General features: G+C 49.5%; 1 protein-coding gene across 1 annotated transcript in view; it reads right to left on the bottom strand.

Annotated features, from left to right (window-relative positions):
- Positions 1-2,084: 2,084 nt before the first annotated feature.
- Fads1 (fatty acid desaturase 1) overlaps positions 2,085-14,024 on the bottom strand; it is a 14,568-nt gene continuing 2,628 nt past the window's right edge. The window contains exons 3-12 of the mRNA XM_021199127.2: positions 13,409-13,606; positions 12,735-12,836; positions 12,358-12,486; positions 7,572-7,632; positions 5,994-6,070; positions 5,164-5,261; positions 4,877-4,973; positions 4,574-4,653; positions 4,363-4,488; positions 2,085-4,106 (exon numbers count right to left, since the gene is read on the bottom strand). Coding sequence (XP_021054786.1) covers positions 4,055-4,106; positions 4,363-4,488; positions 4,574-4,653; positions 4,877-4,973; positions 5,164-5,261; positions 5,994-6,070; positions 7,572-7,632; positions 12,358-12,486; positions 12,735-12,836; positions 13,409-13,606 — 1,020 coding nt within the window. The 3' untranslated portion in view covers positions 2,085-4,054. The remainder of the gene's footprint in view (positions 4,107-4,362; positions 4,489-4,573; positions 4,654-4,876; positions 4,974-5,163; positions 5,262-5,993; positions 6,071-7,571; positions 7,633-12,357; positions 12,487-12,734; positions 12,837-13,408; positions 13,607-14,024) is intronic.

Raw genomic sequence — 14,024 nt, 5'->3', positions numbered from 1 at the left:
GCTCTTACCCACTGAGCCATCTTACCAGCCCAGAAGCCTTGTTCTTACTGAGATTTCAGGTGTTCAGAAAGAATGTTTGAAAGTTTTTGAGTACTAGTACATTTAGGTTTTCCCAGAGAACAGAACAGATAGAATGAGCTATGTATATGTTAAAAGGAAATTCACTAAAGTGCTTACAGGGTGTGGCCCCGCTAGTCTAACAATTGGCATCCAACAAAAAAGTCAAGAATTCAGTAGTTTAGTCCACAAGGGATGTCTCAGCTGGTCTTCAGTCTACATGAAGAATCCCCAAAGAAGTAGTTCTAATACCAGAGAAGGGATGTCTCAGCAAGAGGATGCCTGGACAAGAAGCGGAAGCCTCCATGTCCTTTTGCGTGGGCTGCCACTAGAAGGGGTAGCCCAGAGTTAGGGTGAGTTTTCTACCTCCACAGACCAGGCCAGCTGCTTGGGTTCTAGTTGATTCCAGACATGGTCAAGTTGAAAAGCCACTATAACTAGTAAAGCTTAGTGGGGAGCCAGCCTGGTTAAATTCTGATCTCACAGTTGTGCTACTAACAGCACATAATTAACTTGAAAAGGCCTGACAACAGATTGATTGAGTAGAAGACTAATAGTATCTGTCTTCAAGTCCTTTAAATTCCATATACGGCTGGGGTAGGTGAGTGTGTGTGGAGATCAAAGGGCAGCTTTCAGGGATCTGCACAATGATTTTTAATTTCCTCCCTGGTCATCTGTCCTCCCACCCCCAGCTGCTGTGCCTACACACACACACACACACACACACACACACACAGGGTCTCACTATGTATCCCTGGCTGGTCTGGAATTCAGACCAGGAAGCCTTGAATCCACACTGTTTCCCAAATGAAGTCTTGGGGAATGTAGACACTACGTTTTATCCTGAGGGCAGAGCACTTATTTTGTTCTCTGCTCTTGCAGTTGATGAGTGGAATTGACTTTGCCAGATTAAATTTGAGTTCTTCCCCCCCACCCCCCCGATTCCATAATTTGATTCTAAATGTGCAGTGGCAATGAGCTAAGTGCCAATGCTGCATTGCCCGAGTGCAGTGGCCTTTAGGGACTTGTATCCCTCGGTCGACAAGCATTTAGAGGTCTGGCTTGCTTTTAAATTTGAACGTCGTAGCCTTTTCTAATTGTGCTGATTTGTGAACATTCTGATGTTTCACTTAGCTGAAGTTCAATAGTTCAGAGGCATGGGCTCTGCAGTCTGACCGAGGCAGTGTTAGCAAAGAGAAAGGCAAATGCTGGGCGGTGGTGGCGCACGCCTTTAATCCCAGCACTCAGGAGGCAGAGGCAGGTGGATTTCTGAGTTCCAGGCCAGCCTGGTCTACNGAGTGAGTTCCAGGACAGCCAGGGATATACAGAAAAACCCTGTCTCGAAAAAACCAAAAAAAAAAAAAAAAAAAAAAAAAAAAAAAAAAAAAAAAAAAAAGGCAAACAAGACTTATAGCTATAAACATGCTGAAATTCAAAATAGGTACCAAGGGAGAAATGATTCAAGATGGAAAGTTGACTGAACTGTGAGATCCATGAGATCTGGCAGGAATTCCGCAGCAGTACAGCGTCTCTACAGATGGGCATTGGGACAAACCTGGCCTTGTCAGACCACCCTTACATGGGGAGTCACAGTCCTGCCCAGGTTATACAAGGGAACTGGCAGTGATTCATGTTCCCAAGGGAGTTGAGCTCACAGATAGGAAGGGATTTAGCAGCAGCACCAAGGAATCTGTGTATATTTATGTGTGCACATGCTCCTGCATGTTTGAATGCCAATAAGGCCAGAGGGTCAGCAACTGTCTGCCTTAGTCACTCCACCTTATTTTTTTTTTACTGAATCTGAAGCTTACCAATTTGCCTAAGGTGGTTGGCCAGCAAGCTCCAAGGATGCACCTCTGCTTACGCTGGGTCATAGATCTCCACACCTGGCTTTTACATGGGTCCTGGGGATTTGAACTTGGACAGGAAGTGCCTTACCAGCTGAGGCAGCTCCCCTTCTCTGCACCAGGGCATCAGGTAGGCATGTACAGACAAGCAGCGTGGATTTCAAATGAATAACAACATTCTTTCGGTCCAAATTAAATTTTATTTTTTAGCTTCATCAGGATGTGGTAACAATGTTGGCACACACAGATACTGACATTAGACTCAATTAAGTGAAATGCCGGTGGACAGGAAGTAGGAAGATGAAGGTAATAAAGACAGACTTGGAAGCTAGAGTTAAGTTCGGATATTCTGCCACTATCTACATGAGCAGAGGTGACTTTCCCTCTAACCCTGTTTTCTTATCTGTCAGTGGATTTGAGATGCCTCACTTTACCTGTGTAACATTCTGAGGCTTGTCACTCGATGTCCCCTGTGGCTATGCAAAAGCCACAGTGAAGGCTGAGGAGAGAAGGCCACAGTGGTTCAGATGCTCTGAAGACCTGGTCTTGGTACAACAGAGCTCACTGGTATTTGCCCAGACTGGCAGCTGAAGGCTCAAAATCAGTGGGTTAGACAGACTGGCAGTGCCACCTCCATACCCCAGGTGGCAGGGAATGGGCACGGGGAGGGATCTGCACCTATTCTGGAGAGAAGGAGTTAATAAAGGTAGCACTCTTTAATCTTAATTTTTTTTTTTCCTACGCAGCCTGTTTCAAACAGGTTTTCAAGCAGGGCCAACCACTGGGAAAGATCTGTGCTTTTCTACAACCTGCCTGTCTCTACACCATACTCCAACATCCCTTAACACTCTCATCTTGACCATCTGCCATTTCTCCACAAACACGTGCTGTGCTTTGCCTTCTTGAGGTTTTCTCTTCCCAGACAGGTGATCAGCATGCTTCCAGTAGAATCTCTTGAGCAGACAACGAAATAATGCCCATGGGTATGGGGAACAAGAGGATGAAAGTGGACATACAGGTTAGGTCTCTCCGGGCATGTTCCTATGTTCTCCGGCACATATCTTTTACCAACCAGATTATAAAACTCTATTTTATTGTTAGACTGACACGCGTTGTCAGAAGTTACCCTAAATTTCTATCTGGCATCCAGTAGAGTAAGACACTTGAACGAGTAGACAGAGGAGCTGCCTCGCTGCAGCAGTGATGTTCACAGACCTCAGTGTTTCTAACCTTCCTGTTTGTGACATGGAACTGTGCTATACAATGCTGGAACGTGACATAGGGAACAGGGATTCTGGGTCTGCACAGAGCCCTGGCACTCTGGTGGAAGCCTCAATCACTTTTGTTGATGACTGTTTTGTTGAACTTAGAATTACAGGCTGGGGAGCAAAAGGAAACGATGGGAGTCTTGTTCAGTAGGAGGAAAGTCTTTGTTTATGTTCTCCTTGGGGACTGATTAGAAGAGATGAATCAACAGAGTTTCAAAGGCCAGTATCTGCCGTCCATTTTGTCAAGAGTTAAGATCTAATATTCTCTCTGGAACCTGGATGGAATGAGACTCAAGAATTGCGTGTGCCAGGATCTTCCAGGGCCAAATGCCTCCCAAACCACAGATCTGGCCTTTGTCCTGCCTGCTTCTGAAACTGAAAAACAGCTTCTCCCAGGAGCCAGAGGCAGACACGGTCACACCCAGCTCTCAGCAGCAAGCTGCGCTCCTGGGCAGGGAGTTGTGCCAGGCCTCAGAATTCTCTGCATGAATGCCCTCTTTCTAAATCATGTTCGAAGGAGTCCTACTGTTCCTCAGAGACTAACAAGGAGGGTGGAGAGCCAGATAGCCCAGTTAGATGGGCTTATACTTTACAAGAGGGGTTATCTAGTGTGGGGTCCCTACTTCATACAGAGCTTTGTAGGTGTCACCATTGGCCCCTGCCAAAGTAGAAGAAACAACAGCTTTGAATTCCTGCCCCAACAGCTCTCCCCTCCTTCAAGTTTGGTACCCAGAAGGCAAGTGGGGGGGGGGGTCCGCAGATGTGAGTACGAATATCTATGTTCCCTAACCTTTTAAACATTAGACTTATAGTGGCATTGTCCCTCCAGCTCCCGCTTTGGCTCCAGGTCCTCTTCCTTCTCCAGATGGAGGTCTGCTGCTGCTATTGGTGAAGGTAAGCCTCCAACCAGAGCTGCCCTGACTCCTTCAGGGAGCTGTAGGGACAATAGGAGTAGATAGTGAGGGAGGCGGAGCCACTCACCTGCAGATAGGTCCCCTTCCCCTCAGAGGCTTTACCCACTTGCTCAGAGGAAGCTGGCCTGTTCATGGACCAACACACCCTGCCGTTGGCATGGCGATGCCATTGCTGATGACCAGGAACCTTTCCTGGGACTCCCCAGCCCAGCTTATGCCACACGCCCATCATTATGCCGTTCTTCCCCACTGCCAGCTTCCCAGGCTCATACTCACTAAACAATGTCCGCGAAGGCTGTGAGCAGGGGCTTGGACTCATACTTGATGCCATACTTGGCGCACAGGGATTGCACTAGGGGTGCCACCTTGTGGTAGTTGTGCCGTGGCATGGTGGGGAAGAGGCTTTAGGGACAGCAGAGTAGTTAGTGGCTTCTCTACCCATTCCCCACCTTCCCACCACCCCTGTTTCCTAGGTCTCTCTACTTACTGGTGTTCAATCTGGAAATTGAGGTGGCCACTGAACCAGTTGTTGAAGGCTGATTGGTGAACGTTGCAGGTTGCCTGCAGCTGGGGGAGAAAGTCGAGGGAGGGCAGGTCTCCATGTCAGAGTGCTGGGTCTTCCCTAGGGAGGCTGTGTGGAACTATTCCCCTATCTCTGGTCACCCCTCAGTGGGAGAAGCCTCAAGCTAACAAGGTTTGTTTGAGGAGACAACTTTGGCTATTTCTGTCCAGCACCCACCCTTTTCAGTAGCTGGGACGTGTCCAGGTATTCCAAGTGACTGTCCCTTACCTGGGTGGAGACCCAGTCCACATTCCGGTCGTGATCGATGTGCATGGGGATATGGTTCATCTGTGTCACCCACACAAACCAGTTGCTTTCCAGGAACCTGTTGAATGTGGCATATGGCCATAAGCAGTACAAGCCAAGCATGGAGTTCTTATTCCCCAGTTGCAACACCGGCCTGTGACTCTCCCGAGCCAATGCCCCAAATGACCCCTAAGGCCCACACGGCCCCCAGACCTGTCGGTCACCTGTACTCTTCCTGCCAACCACTACATTCCACCACATGTCCATACCTGACAATGAAGAAAAGGCCCAGGAAGCCTTTGAACCCCAGGAGGGGCATGTAAGTGAAGAAGACGCGGGCATAGAAGCTGAGCATCCAGGCCAGGTCCTGCAGTGGGAATGGGAGAGCGGCACTGTCCTCAACATCTAACGGCACCACTTCTGTCCCCAGTGGTGTCCCAGACCCCTGCCTGTCTCTTCACAGAGGTCCCCCCAGTCTCCCAGCCTACAGCACCTCCTACCCTGTCTAAATGCTACTACACATTCCAGGACCAAGGCTCTGTCTAGGCCACTGTATCGATTGAAGCTCCGGTCCTTTTCTGCAGTGAACCGAGCCCTATTCTCGTTCCCCCAATACTTGAGTCCTCTACACTGAGATCAGTATATGAGCTCACGCGTCAGTTCCCAGCTTGTCTACTCAGAGCCTGTCTTCCCCAGGCCCTACATCTGAGACCAGTTGGAAAAGCAGGCCCAGCCAGACCCCTTTTGAGGATTCCCCAAAGCCTCTTCGGACTGCACGTCTTTTCACAGGCCTATCGCTTTCAGCTTAATCCTACATTCCCAGAGAGCAGGGACTGTTCGTGCTACATCTCTCCCCCATTGTTCTCTGCAGTTCCTGGAGTGCTGCGCAGCCTGGGAACCCTAGACAGCCCTGCATGAACGCTGGCATGGGGAAGCAGAGCGCAGGTGAGGCCAAGCCATCTCATCCAGAGAAGAGCCTCTTGCCCTGGTTCTGTTTTGCTCTGTCAGCCTTGGAGTCTTCATGCTCCACAGAGCACACCTTTCCCTATGCAGTACCGGAGAACCTGGTGCACGAGACTTGCGGGCCAGGGATACTCACCACCCATTTCTTCCGCTGAACCACAAAATAGAAAATATACCACTGGAAGTAGAGAGGCAGCAAGGCTGGGGGTCCGACTGGGGAGGAAAAGGAGATGGAGGAGTGAGCAACCAGGGGTCAGAAAGGGCTGCTATGGTGAGATGGCCCCCATATGGTGATGACTGCCTCCTGTCTGCCCCTAGCTGCCTCACTGCTCCTCCATAAACTACAAGCTATGGACACTTGGGCAGGAACACAAGCCTAGAGAAGGCCAACTCTGCAAACGGATGCCACGGAAGCCGAGGCTGGGAGCAGTATCCCTTCCTTGTGGAGGAGGACGTGTGTGGGAGCTTAAGGCTTAAGCATGGAACGTACTTTACTCCCAGGCCGTTAAAAGGGCACATTAATACTCGCTCAGTGCCTGGACCACAGCTCTGCCTCCGACATCCTGTCACATTCTCACTGTTCCACTATGTAGGTCAAAGGGCAGGGGAAGGACTCTGCTGACCTGTCACAGTCTGAGGCACACCTGATGTCATCCCAACCTCGGCATGACAGTCTCCACTCTTAGCCTCTTCATCTGGATATGCCACAGATTCTAAAAGTCTTCCTCTCCCCACCCCCATGTAAAATGTGTATGCGTGAGTGTGGGCCGTAGTGCACAAGTGCACATGTTGAGGACAGAACAACTTTACACACATTGCTTCCTTTCCTTCCACTGTGAGTTCCAGGGACTAAACTCCAGTTATCAGGCTTTTACCTAAGCTATCTCATGGACCCTTCCCATCCCCAGCACTGGGACCACAGCCATGTGCCACCACCTCTGGATTTTTGTGTGGGGGTGGGGGTGGGGCTTCAAAATCTAAAATCGGGTCACACATGCATAGCCAGCCCTTTACCAACCGAGCCGTCTCCCCAGACCTAGAACTAATTTTTATGGAAGTCTTTACTCAATCCTTCTACCATGTCCAGCCTTTTCTAGAAGGGATAGTTGGCAATAAGCAGTTAGATAAATTCCCCCAATTCTTCCCCAGTCTTCCTTTAAAAACTTGAAATAGATCCAGGTGCCAAGTTTGAAGTCAGCCTGAGCTGCACAAACCTCACACACACACACACAAAAAAAAACCAAAAACAACAACAAACAAAAAGCCCTCAAAACTCATGAAAAGTACCCCCAACCTGGTCCCCAAAACTTGAGGTCTTAAAGGAATTTTAAGGCCTAAATTTGGGCAGTATGCAGTAGGCTTTTGAAGTAGGGAGTATGTAACCAAAATGTCTTCTGCTCAGTTGCTAAACAAATTTCTTCTCAGACCCCACTAGCCAAGGAGTCATCCTAACTGACGCCGCCTTTGTATGACTAGGTTTAAGACAAGGCTTAAAACTAAACCAGGAGGTCCTGTTGACCACTCAGTTTCTTCCTGGAAGAAAGGAAGAGTGGAGGATTGAGACTGTCCCCGAACACAGATGACTTGACTCAGGGGGAAAGGCTCTTTGCTCCCAGGTCGGGGGACGGGCATCCGCAGACAGTACTTCCTCCTAGGCCTCTCCTAGGGGCATCTGCTCCTCCCGTGGGCCCCTCTCCCCGAGGATGACACTCACTGAGGAAGAAGTACTTGTGCTGATGGTTGTAAGGCATGTGCTTCTTCTTTTCTCTTCCAAGCTGTGAGGAAGCAAACGCAAGTCAGCAGCAGAGACCAGACAGACAGACACCCTTTTCTCCCACTGAGCCTCCAACTTTCCCTGTTCTGACACTAGGCCTACTTTTGGAACCTTTAGCTTTTTGCTACCATTGAAAGGCTCTGACAGGCACGTGGAGCAAATGGCCGGCCCTGGCTTGTGACCTATGACTCTACCATGACAAGGAACACACAAGCATGTACACTAGTCAGTCTACAGGAGTCCTGATGGCTATCTAAGTCTGTGTCACATGGTTTCCAAGCCCAACCCCCTCTGGCTTCTGCTACTCTTTGGACTCCAGAGTCAAAACAGAAAACTATTTTTGCCCCTGTATAGGTAGCCCGAGTCTTTCCATCACAATCTTTTGGACTCTTTTTTTTTTAAGTCTTATGTGTATGGGTGTTTTGCCTGCATGAATGTCTATGCGCCAAGTGCATGCAATACTTGTGGAGGCCAGCAGAGAGCAGCAGACCAAGCCGAGTTACAGATGGTTGTGAGCTCCCAACTGGGTCCAGAGAATCAAATCCAGGTCCTCTGGAAGAGAAACCCATGCTTTTAACCACTGAGCCATCTCTCCAGCCTCTCTTATGGACTCAACATGAATTTCATAAACCCCCTTGAAAGTTTAGTAATATATGTAGAGAGATTACCAAGAACAACTCAGCGATCCAAGGGTTTTGGCAGAGATTTGCCCACTGAGTGGGTTGTTATTATCGTTATCACTATTATTATTATTTTAAGCAAAGCTACTGAACAGATGGACTGGGACTCACCAGACCATTCATCTGGCCCAGAGCCACTTACATGGGTTCATATGGGTTCTGCCGTCTCACGCCATGGCTCTGGCATTTCTTGCCCCAATTAGTTTGGGTGACCTCAACCCAGAGCACATTCTGAGTTGTCTTCACACATATCCACAGCCTCGCCTAGAAATCATTCATCAAAATTGTGTTCTTTGCAAGCCAATTTGGCTAGATGAGACAATCTTTCTACACTCATGGAGTCATTCTACAAGCCCTGGAGTGAGGGTACACCACTATTCACTGTTTGAGGAGCTGAGAGTAGAGGTGAACAGTAGGAAATTCTCATCCCCATTGATCTTATAATCTGAAGAGATGAAGTGGGTAATCAACTTGTAGTTCAAGATCATCTACAGACTACAGATGGGAGAGCAGGACAGACAGAAAGGCAGTAGCTTGGCAAAGATGCTCAGGCCTGGCCTCCCTTGGGCCCTGATAACTAAATAATGAGGAATGGCAGGTGTGCACAAATCCAAAAAGCAGTCAAAGTACAGGGCATAGCCAGAACCAGGGCTCTCGAGGCCCACCATACCAGAAAGCTAGGGAAGGCCAGGTTCCTCAGGCCCTGAGGAAGCCGAGCCTCCGCCTGCTCCGTCCTGCAGGCAGGTCTTGGACTCACTTACATATGGTCTGCTCTGTGATTTTGCGTGTGTGGCTTTGTCCAGAGGTGCAGAAATGAGCAGCTCATACAGTTACAGGGCAAATGAAGCAGAAGATGGGTCAGGCTGCGTGCTACCGTGCGTGTGCTGTGCAGTGTGGTTTGTTTCCCAGGGGTTCACACACTGCACGCTTGGTCACCAAGGCAGTGATGTCAAGAGGCACAGCTCGCTGTGAGTCAATGAAATCACCCTCTGAAGGGATTCCTATGATTCCAGTGGGACCCTAGTGAGTCCCCACTTGGGTGAATTGTTTTAGAGACTAATCTGGCTTCTATCTCACCCCATTTGCTTTCACGGCCACTCCCACCAATGTCTGACATCCCTCACAGGGTTCATCCTAGAGGCAAACTGATGGGGCTATTCCATCTTCAACTTTCAGTCTCTGACAACAATAAACTAAGCAGATATATTTTCTTTATAAACTACCCAGCCTCGGGTATTTTATTACAGCAACGCAAAGTGGACAGTTACCAGATAGTAGGGGCACTGGAGCTGGATAATTGGGTGGAATTAGCATACAATTTGGAGACAGGTAAAGAAGCCTCACAACATTAACCAAGGAGATTCCATAGAAGCAAAGCACCCCTCTTGGTTGGTGGGGTGAGTGGGGACCACTATGGGAAAGAACCCTGTCCACTGCTACCCCCTTAGACAGTGATCAAGTACATTATGGTCTGGCCACAGTGCTTAGGCCCTCAGAGTTCCAAGGGTTGAGTGCAAAGTGTTCCCTGTACCACTTTACTCTCCAAGAGTGTTAGGAAGCACTGGGCAGATGGTGGTAAGGTAAGCTGCCCTCAGAGACCACACCCAGCCTCCTATATCCATTCATTCCCGTTTTCTGTGTCAGTGGGGGTGAGGGAGAGAGGGGTACGCATGTGTGCAGGTGTACTTGCCCATGCATATGAAGACCAGAGGTCAGCTCTGGGGGTCCCTACTGTTCTGCTTCTTAGGCTGGGGTCTCTCGCTGAACCTGGAGCTCACCATTTTATTTTATTTTATCTTATTTTGCTAAGATGGCCGATGAAGCATCAGGATGCGCTAATCTTCACACTGTCTTCTAACCCTAGTGGGGTTAGTCGCAGCTGCTGGGTGCTCTGGTGCTTAAGATCCAACCCCAGGTCTTCACGCTTACGTGGCAAGCACTTTGTCCACTGATCCATCTCCCTAGCCCCTACCCTCTCTTTCTGATGTTTGTGGACCACAATTCCCTGAAAGCCACAGTACCAAGAACCAGCAAAGTTCCCCCTTTCCTTAAATCATCTGTGGGGACAAGAAAAGTGCTTAGCGCCCAGTGCTCTTCCTGATGAGCAGTCTGCCCTGTTTCAGAATGACACGGGCCAGTTCCCTACTGTGCATTGCTTACGGGGCAAAAGGGAACACACAGAACAGACCAGCAGAGGCCAGTGCTTGGGAACTGTGAAAATGGGAGCTTTAGGGACAGATGGAGCCCAAGTCTCAAGCTCTGAGTGCCCCGTGCCAGCAGAGCCAGAGCTGCCAAGGCTCTTCCACAGTAGGTTTCAGCCAGAGAGGACAGGGCAGCCAGACTACCTTGAACTCATGCCTGGAAATGAACTGTGTTCAACAGCTTAATTCAAACAGCTGCCATTAGGTGGGGGGAGGGGGGCTGGCAGAGCTCCGGGGAGGGTTTTTAATTAACTTTTCAAGGAACTCTGCCGGGCATTGGGAACCTTCTATTGCTTATGCCAGGCCAGTTCACCAGCTCTCCACCCGGGGGCATTCTCCCTTCAGCTCTCAGCCTCAGCTGACTCCTCAAAGCCAATGCTCATCACGCTGGAAGACAGGCTGGCATCTAACGGGAGGGGAAAAGTACAGCTGTGTTCACGGATTGGTTCCAGGCGTCCACAGATGTTCAAGTCCCCTGCATGAAGTGGCATCCTACTTGCAATAACTGACACATGGCCTCCTAGCCCTGCAGGCTGGGAGATGAGGCTTTGGTCTCCCCCCCCCCCGACCCCCTTGAGTTAGGTCTTGCTATGTAGCCCAGGTTAGCCTCCAACTCTCGATCCTCCTGCTTCCACTTCCTGTGTGCCGGGATTACAGGTACGTGCCACCATGCCTGGCTTCGTTCCTTCCCTCCCACCCGATTTTTCTTTCTCTGTCCTTCTTTCTTTTTGGTGCTGTGTATAGAATCTAGGGCTTTACTCAAGCCAGGCAAATGCTCTACCACTGAGCTACCCAGCCTCCTCCCAGCATATAACAAACCCTCTCCAGATTGCTTATACCCAATACAATGTAAACACTATGCAAAATGTAGTCATCATAATGTGCTATTTAGGAAGGAAAAATCAAGAAGAGTCTAGAGCCAGGGGGTGAGACACCTCCCTGAGAGAACTCAGAGGGCAAGGCACTTTTGAGGGAGCCGATGACCTGAGCTCAAACCCAGAGCCCAAGGAAAGTAAAAACTGACCTCTGATACCTGCCCTCACCTAATAAATAAAATCAGGCTGGAGAGATGGCTCAGCTGTTAAACGCTAGCCTCACAACCAAAACCAAGATAAAGGTGAAAATCCCAATAGGCTTGGTGAGATGGCTCGGTGGGTAAAGGTATTTGCCATGCAAGCCTGGTGACTTGAGTTTCGTCCCCAAGACCCACGTAGAGGTGGGAGGAGAGAAGTGACTCCACAAAAGTTGTCCTTCGACCTCCACACGTGTGCCATGGCACATGTGCCCGCACACAGTAATAATACATTAAAAACAGCATGTACATGTTCAGGGTGGGTGTGATTTTTTTTTTCTGAATATCTGTTTAAATCCACTGATACGGAATCTAGGGATACAGAAGCCAGCTGTATTCAGAGCGAGTGTTCTGGGCACTGATATCAGACATGCGAGACAGTCAAGTCCTAGGCAAGGCAGGCTGTGCCACAGCAGGGTATCCGACGTAAGAGACAGAAACGCCAAGTGCAAGGAGGTGCCTTCCAGGAGCAGGGGTGTCAAACAGCACCCCAAAGAGGTATCTTAGTCATCATCAAAGATGAGCAGGGGCTTTCACAGACTCCCCTGTAACCCACTGAATCCTCTGCAGAGTGGGGCAGTCTTGCGCTGTAACTGCTAACTGATTGGTCTTGAACAGTCCCGGTTTATCTGCCCTCCACAACTTCCAGAAAGCAAGGGCCCTGCAGCTTAGCCCCTGATGTCCTACCTTCTCCGATAACAGCAAACAAACACTTTCCCTTCAGCCTGCAGAACAGGCTACTCCCTTCCCCTCTGCACTCACACCCAGCTTACCTCCACAGAAAGGACCTTCCCCAGGGCGAAGAAGAGGGGGTGCATGTTGATATCGGGGTCCTTGCGGAAGCAGTTAGGCTTGGCATGGTGCTGGAAATGCATGTGGTTCCACCAGCTGGCGGGGGCCCCCTACAGAGAATTGTGGATGAAAACACAGCCTGAGTACCCTGCTTCAGTTCTTAGCACCCACATGACAGCTCACAACTGTCTATGACACCCTTGCTTGTGGCATACAGATATACACGCAGGCAGGGTACCCAGGCACATAAGATAAATAATTTTTTAAAAGAAAGAAAAGCCAGGGCCATGAGAATGTCTCCCACACTCTGGCAACCATGAATGAGTGGGGTTTGGGAGAATCTGATAATCTCACTGACCTTCAGGTGGCCAATCACAAAATGATGTAGCAGGTGATTCCATGTTGAGGTGCCAAAGACTGACAGGTGCCCAAAGTCATGCTGTAGCCAACCTGCCTGGGCCTAAAAGAGAAAGGTCAGTGCTCAGGGCAGCCCGTGCCTAGCTAGGGCTCTTCTCACAGACCTTGGCAGCCCCTTCAGCTTCTCCATGGATTGCTGCAGTACCTCAAGGGAGCACATTAGGATAAGCCATGGAACCCAGGTTCCAATTCCCTCTTGGCCCCTGAGTCATATGTGAGCTGAGGCAGACCACACTCCCTTCTTTCCTCCGAAGTGCCATGACTTAGGACAGACTGACATTCAGAAAACAGACTGTTAGTACAAATCCTGGTGCCAGACCATGATTGGCTGGCACTATGCTGGGTAGCATCCATGGTGGGAAGGAAGCCAACCACTGGTTCTTGGCATAGTTAGGACTGTGGTAGAACCTGAACCTGAAATTTCAGAGAACAAACTACACAGGAAGACGGGGACGAGAAGCTGAAGAGGCTGTGATTGAACCAAAAAGCATGCGAAAGTCACATACAACAGAAAGCGTGCTAAGTCTCCCGTGTGTCTACAGATCCCAGGAAGGATTCTTGGCCTTGACGTTTTCATTAGGAATTCCAAGAATAACCAGGCAGCGTCACTCTCACCTGAACTGTACTGAGCAGGACTGCACAGAGGATGAAGGGCACCAGGGACGTTCCAAAGATCCAAAGAGTGAGCCAGGCAGCCACATCCAGCAGCAGGATATGTAGCAGGTAGACCAGGAAGAAGAGGTGGTTGGCCTTCATGAGGCCCATTCGCTCCACTGTGGCCCGCAGCTCCCGGAATTCATCAGTTAGCGCTTTCTGTGGGAGACTGGGCTATAATTCTTCTCAGTGGCACCCCAACCCTTGAAGAGAACCTCCCGTGGAGGTAGCTGTGGGAAGTCCACAGTCTTAGGCAAAGATACCCTGATGGGGAAGGAGGATAGCAAAAGCTCCTATAAATGGCATCATGTCGGGCAGCTAAACAGACTTACTTTGGGTCTTTGTAGCTTAAACTCTCTGAGCCTGTTTTCTTAGGTGTATATATGTGAAGACTATTTTATGAGTTTACATTGGTAAATAGGTCTGCTGTCAGTGATGGGAACACTGATGATGGGAGCACTGGTGATAGGAGTACTAGTGATGGGAGCTCTACTTATGGAAGCACAGGTGATGGGAGTACTAGTGATGAGAGCACTACTGGTGGGAGCACTGATGATGGGAGCACTACTGGTGGGAG

The sequence above is a fragment of the Mus pahari genome, chromosome 1 (assembly GCF_900095145.1).
Source record: "Mus pahari chromosome 1, PAHARI_EIJ_v1.1, whole genome shotgun sequence".
NCBI classification, from domain to species: domain Eukaryota; kingdom Metazoa; phylum Chordata; class Mammalia; order Rodentia; family Muridae; genus Mus; species Mus pahari.
The sequence above is the reverse complement of the archived record's forward strand: the minus strand, read 5'-3'. Positions and strand labels throughout refer to the sequence as shown.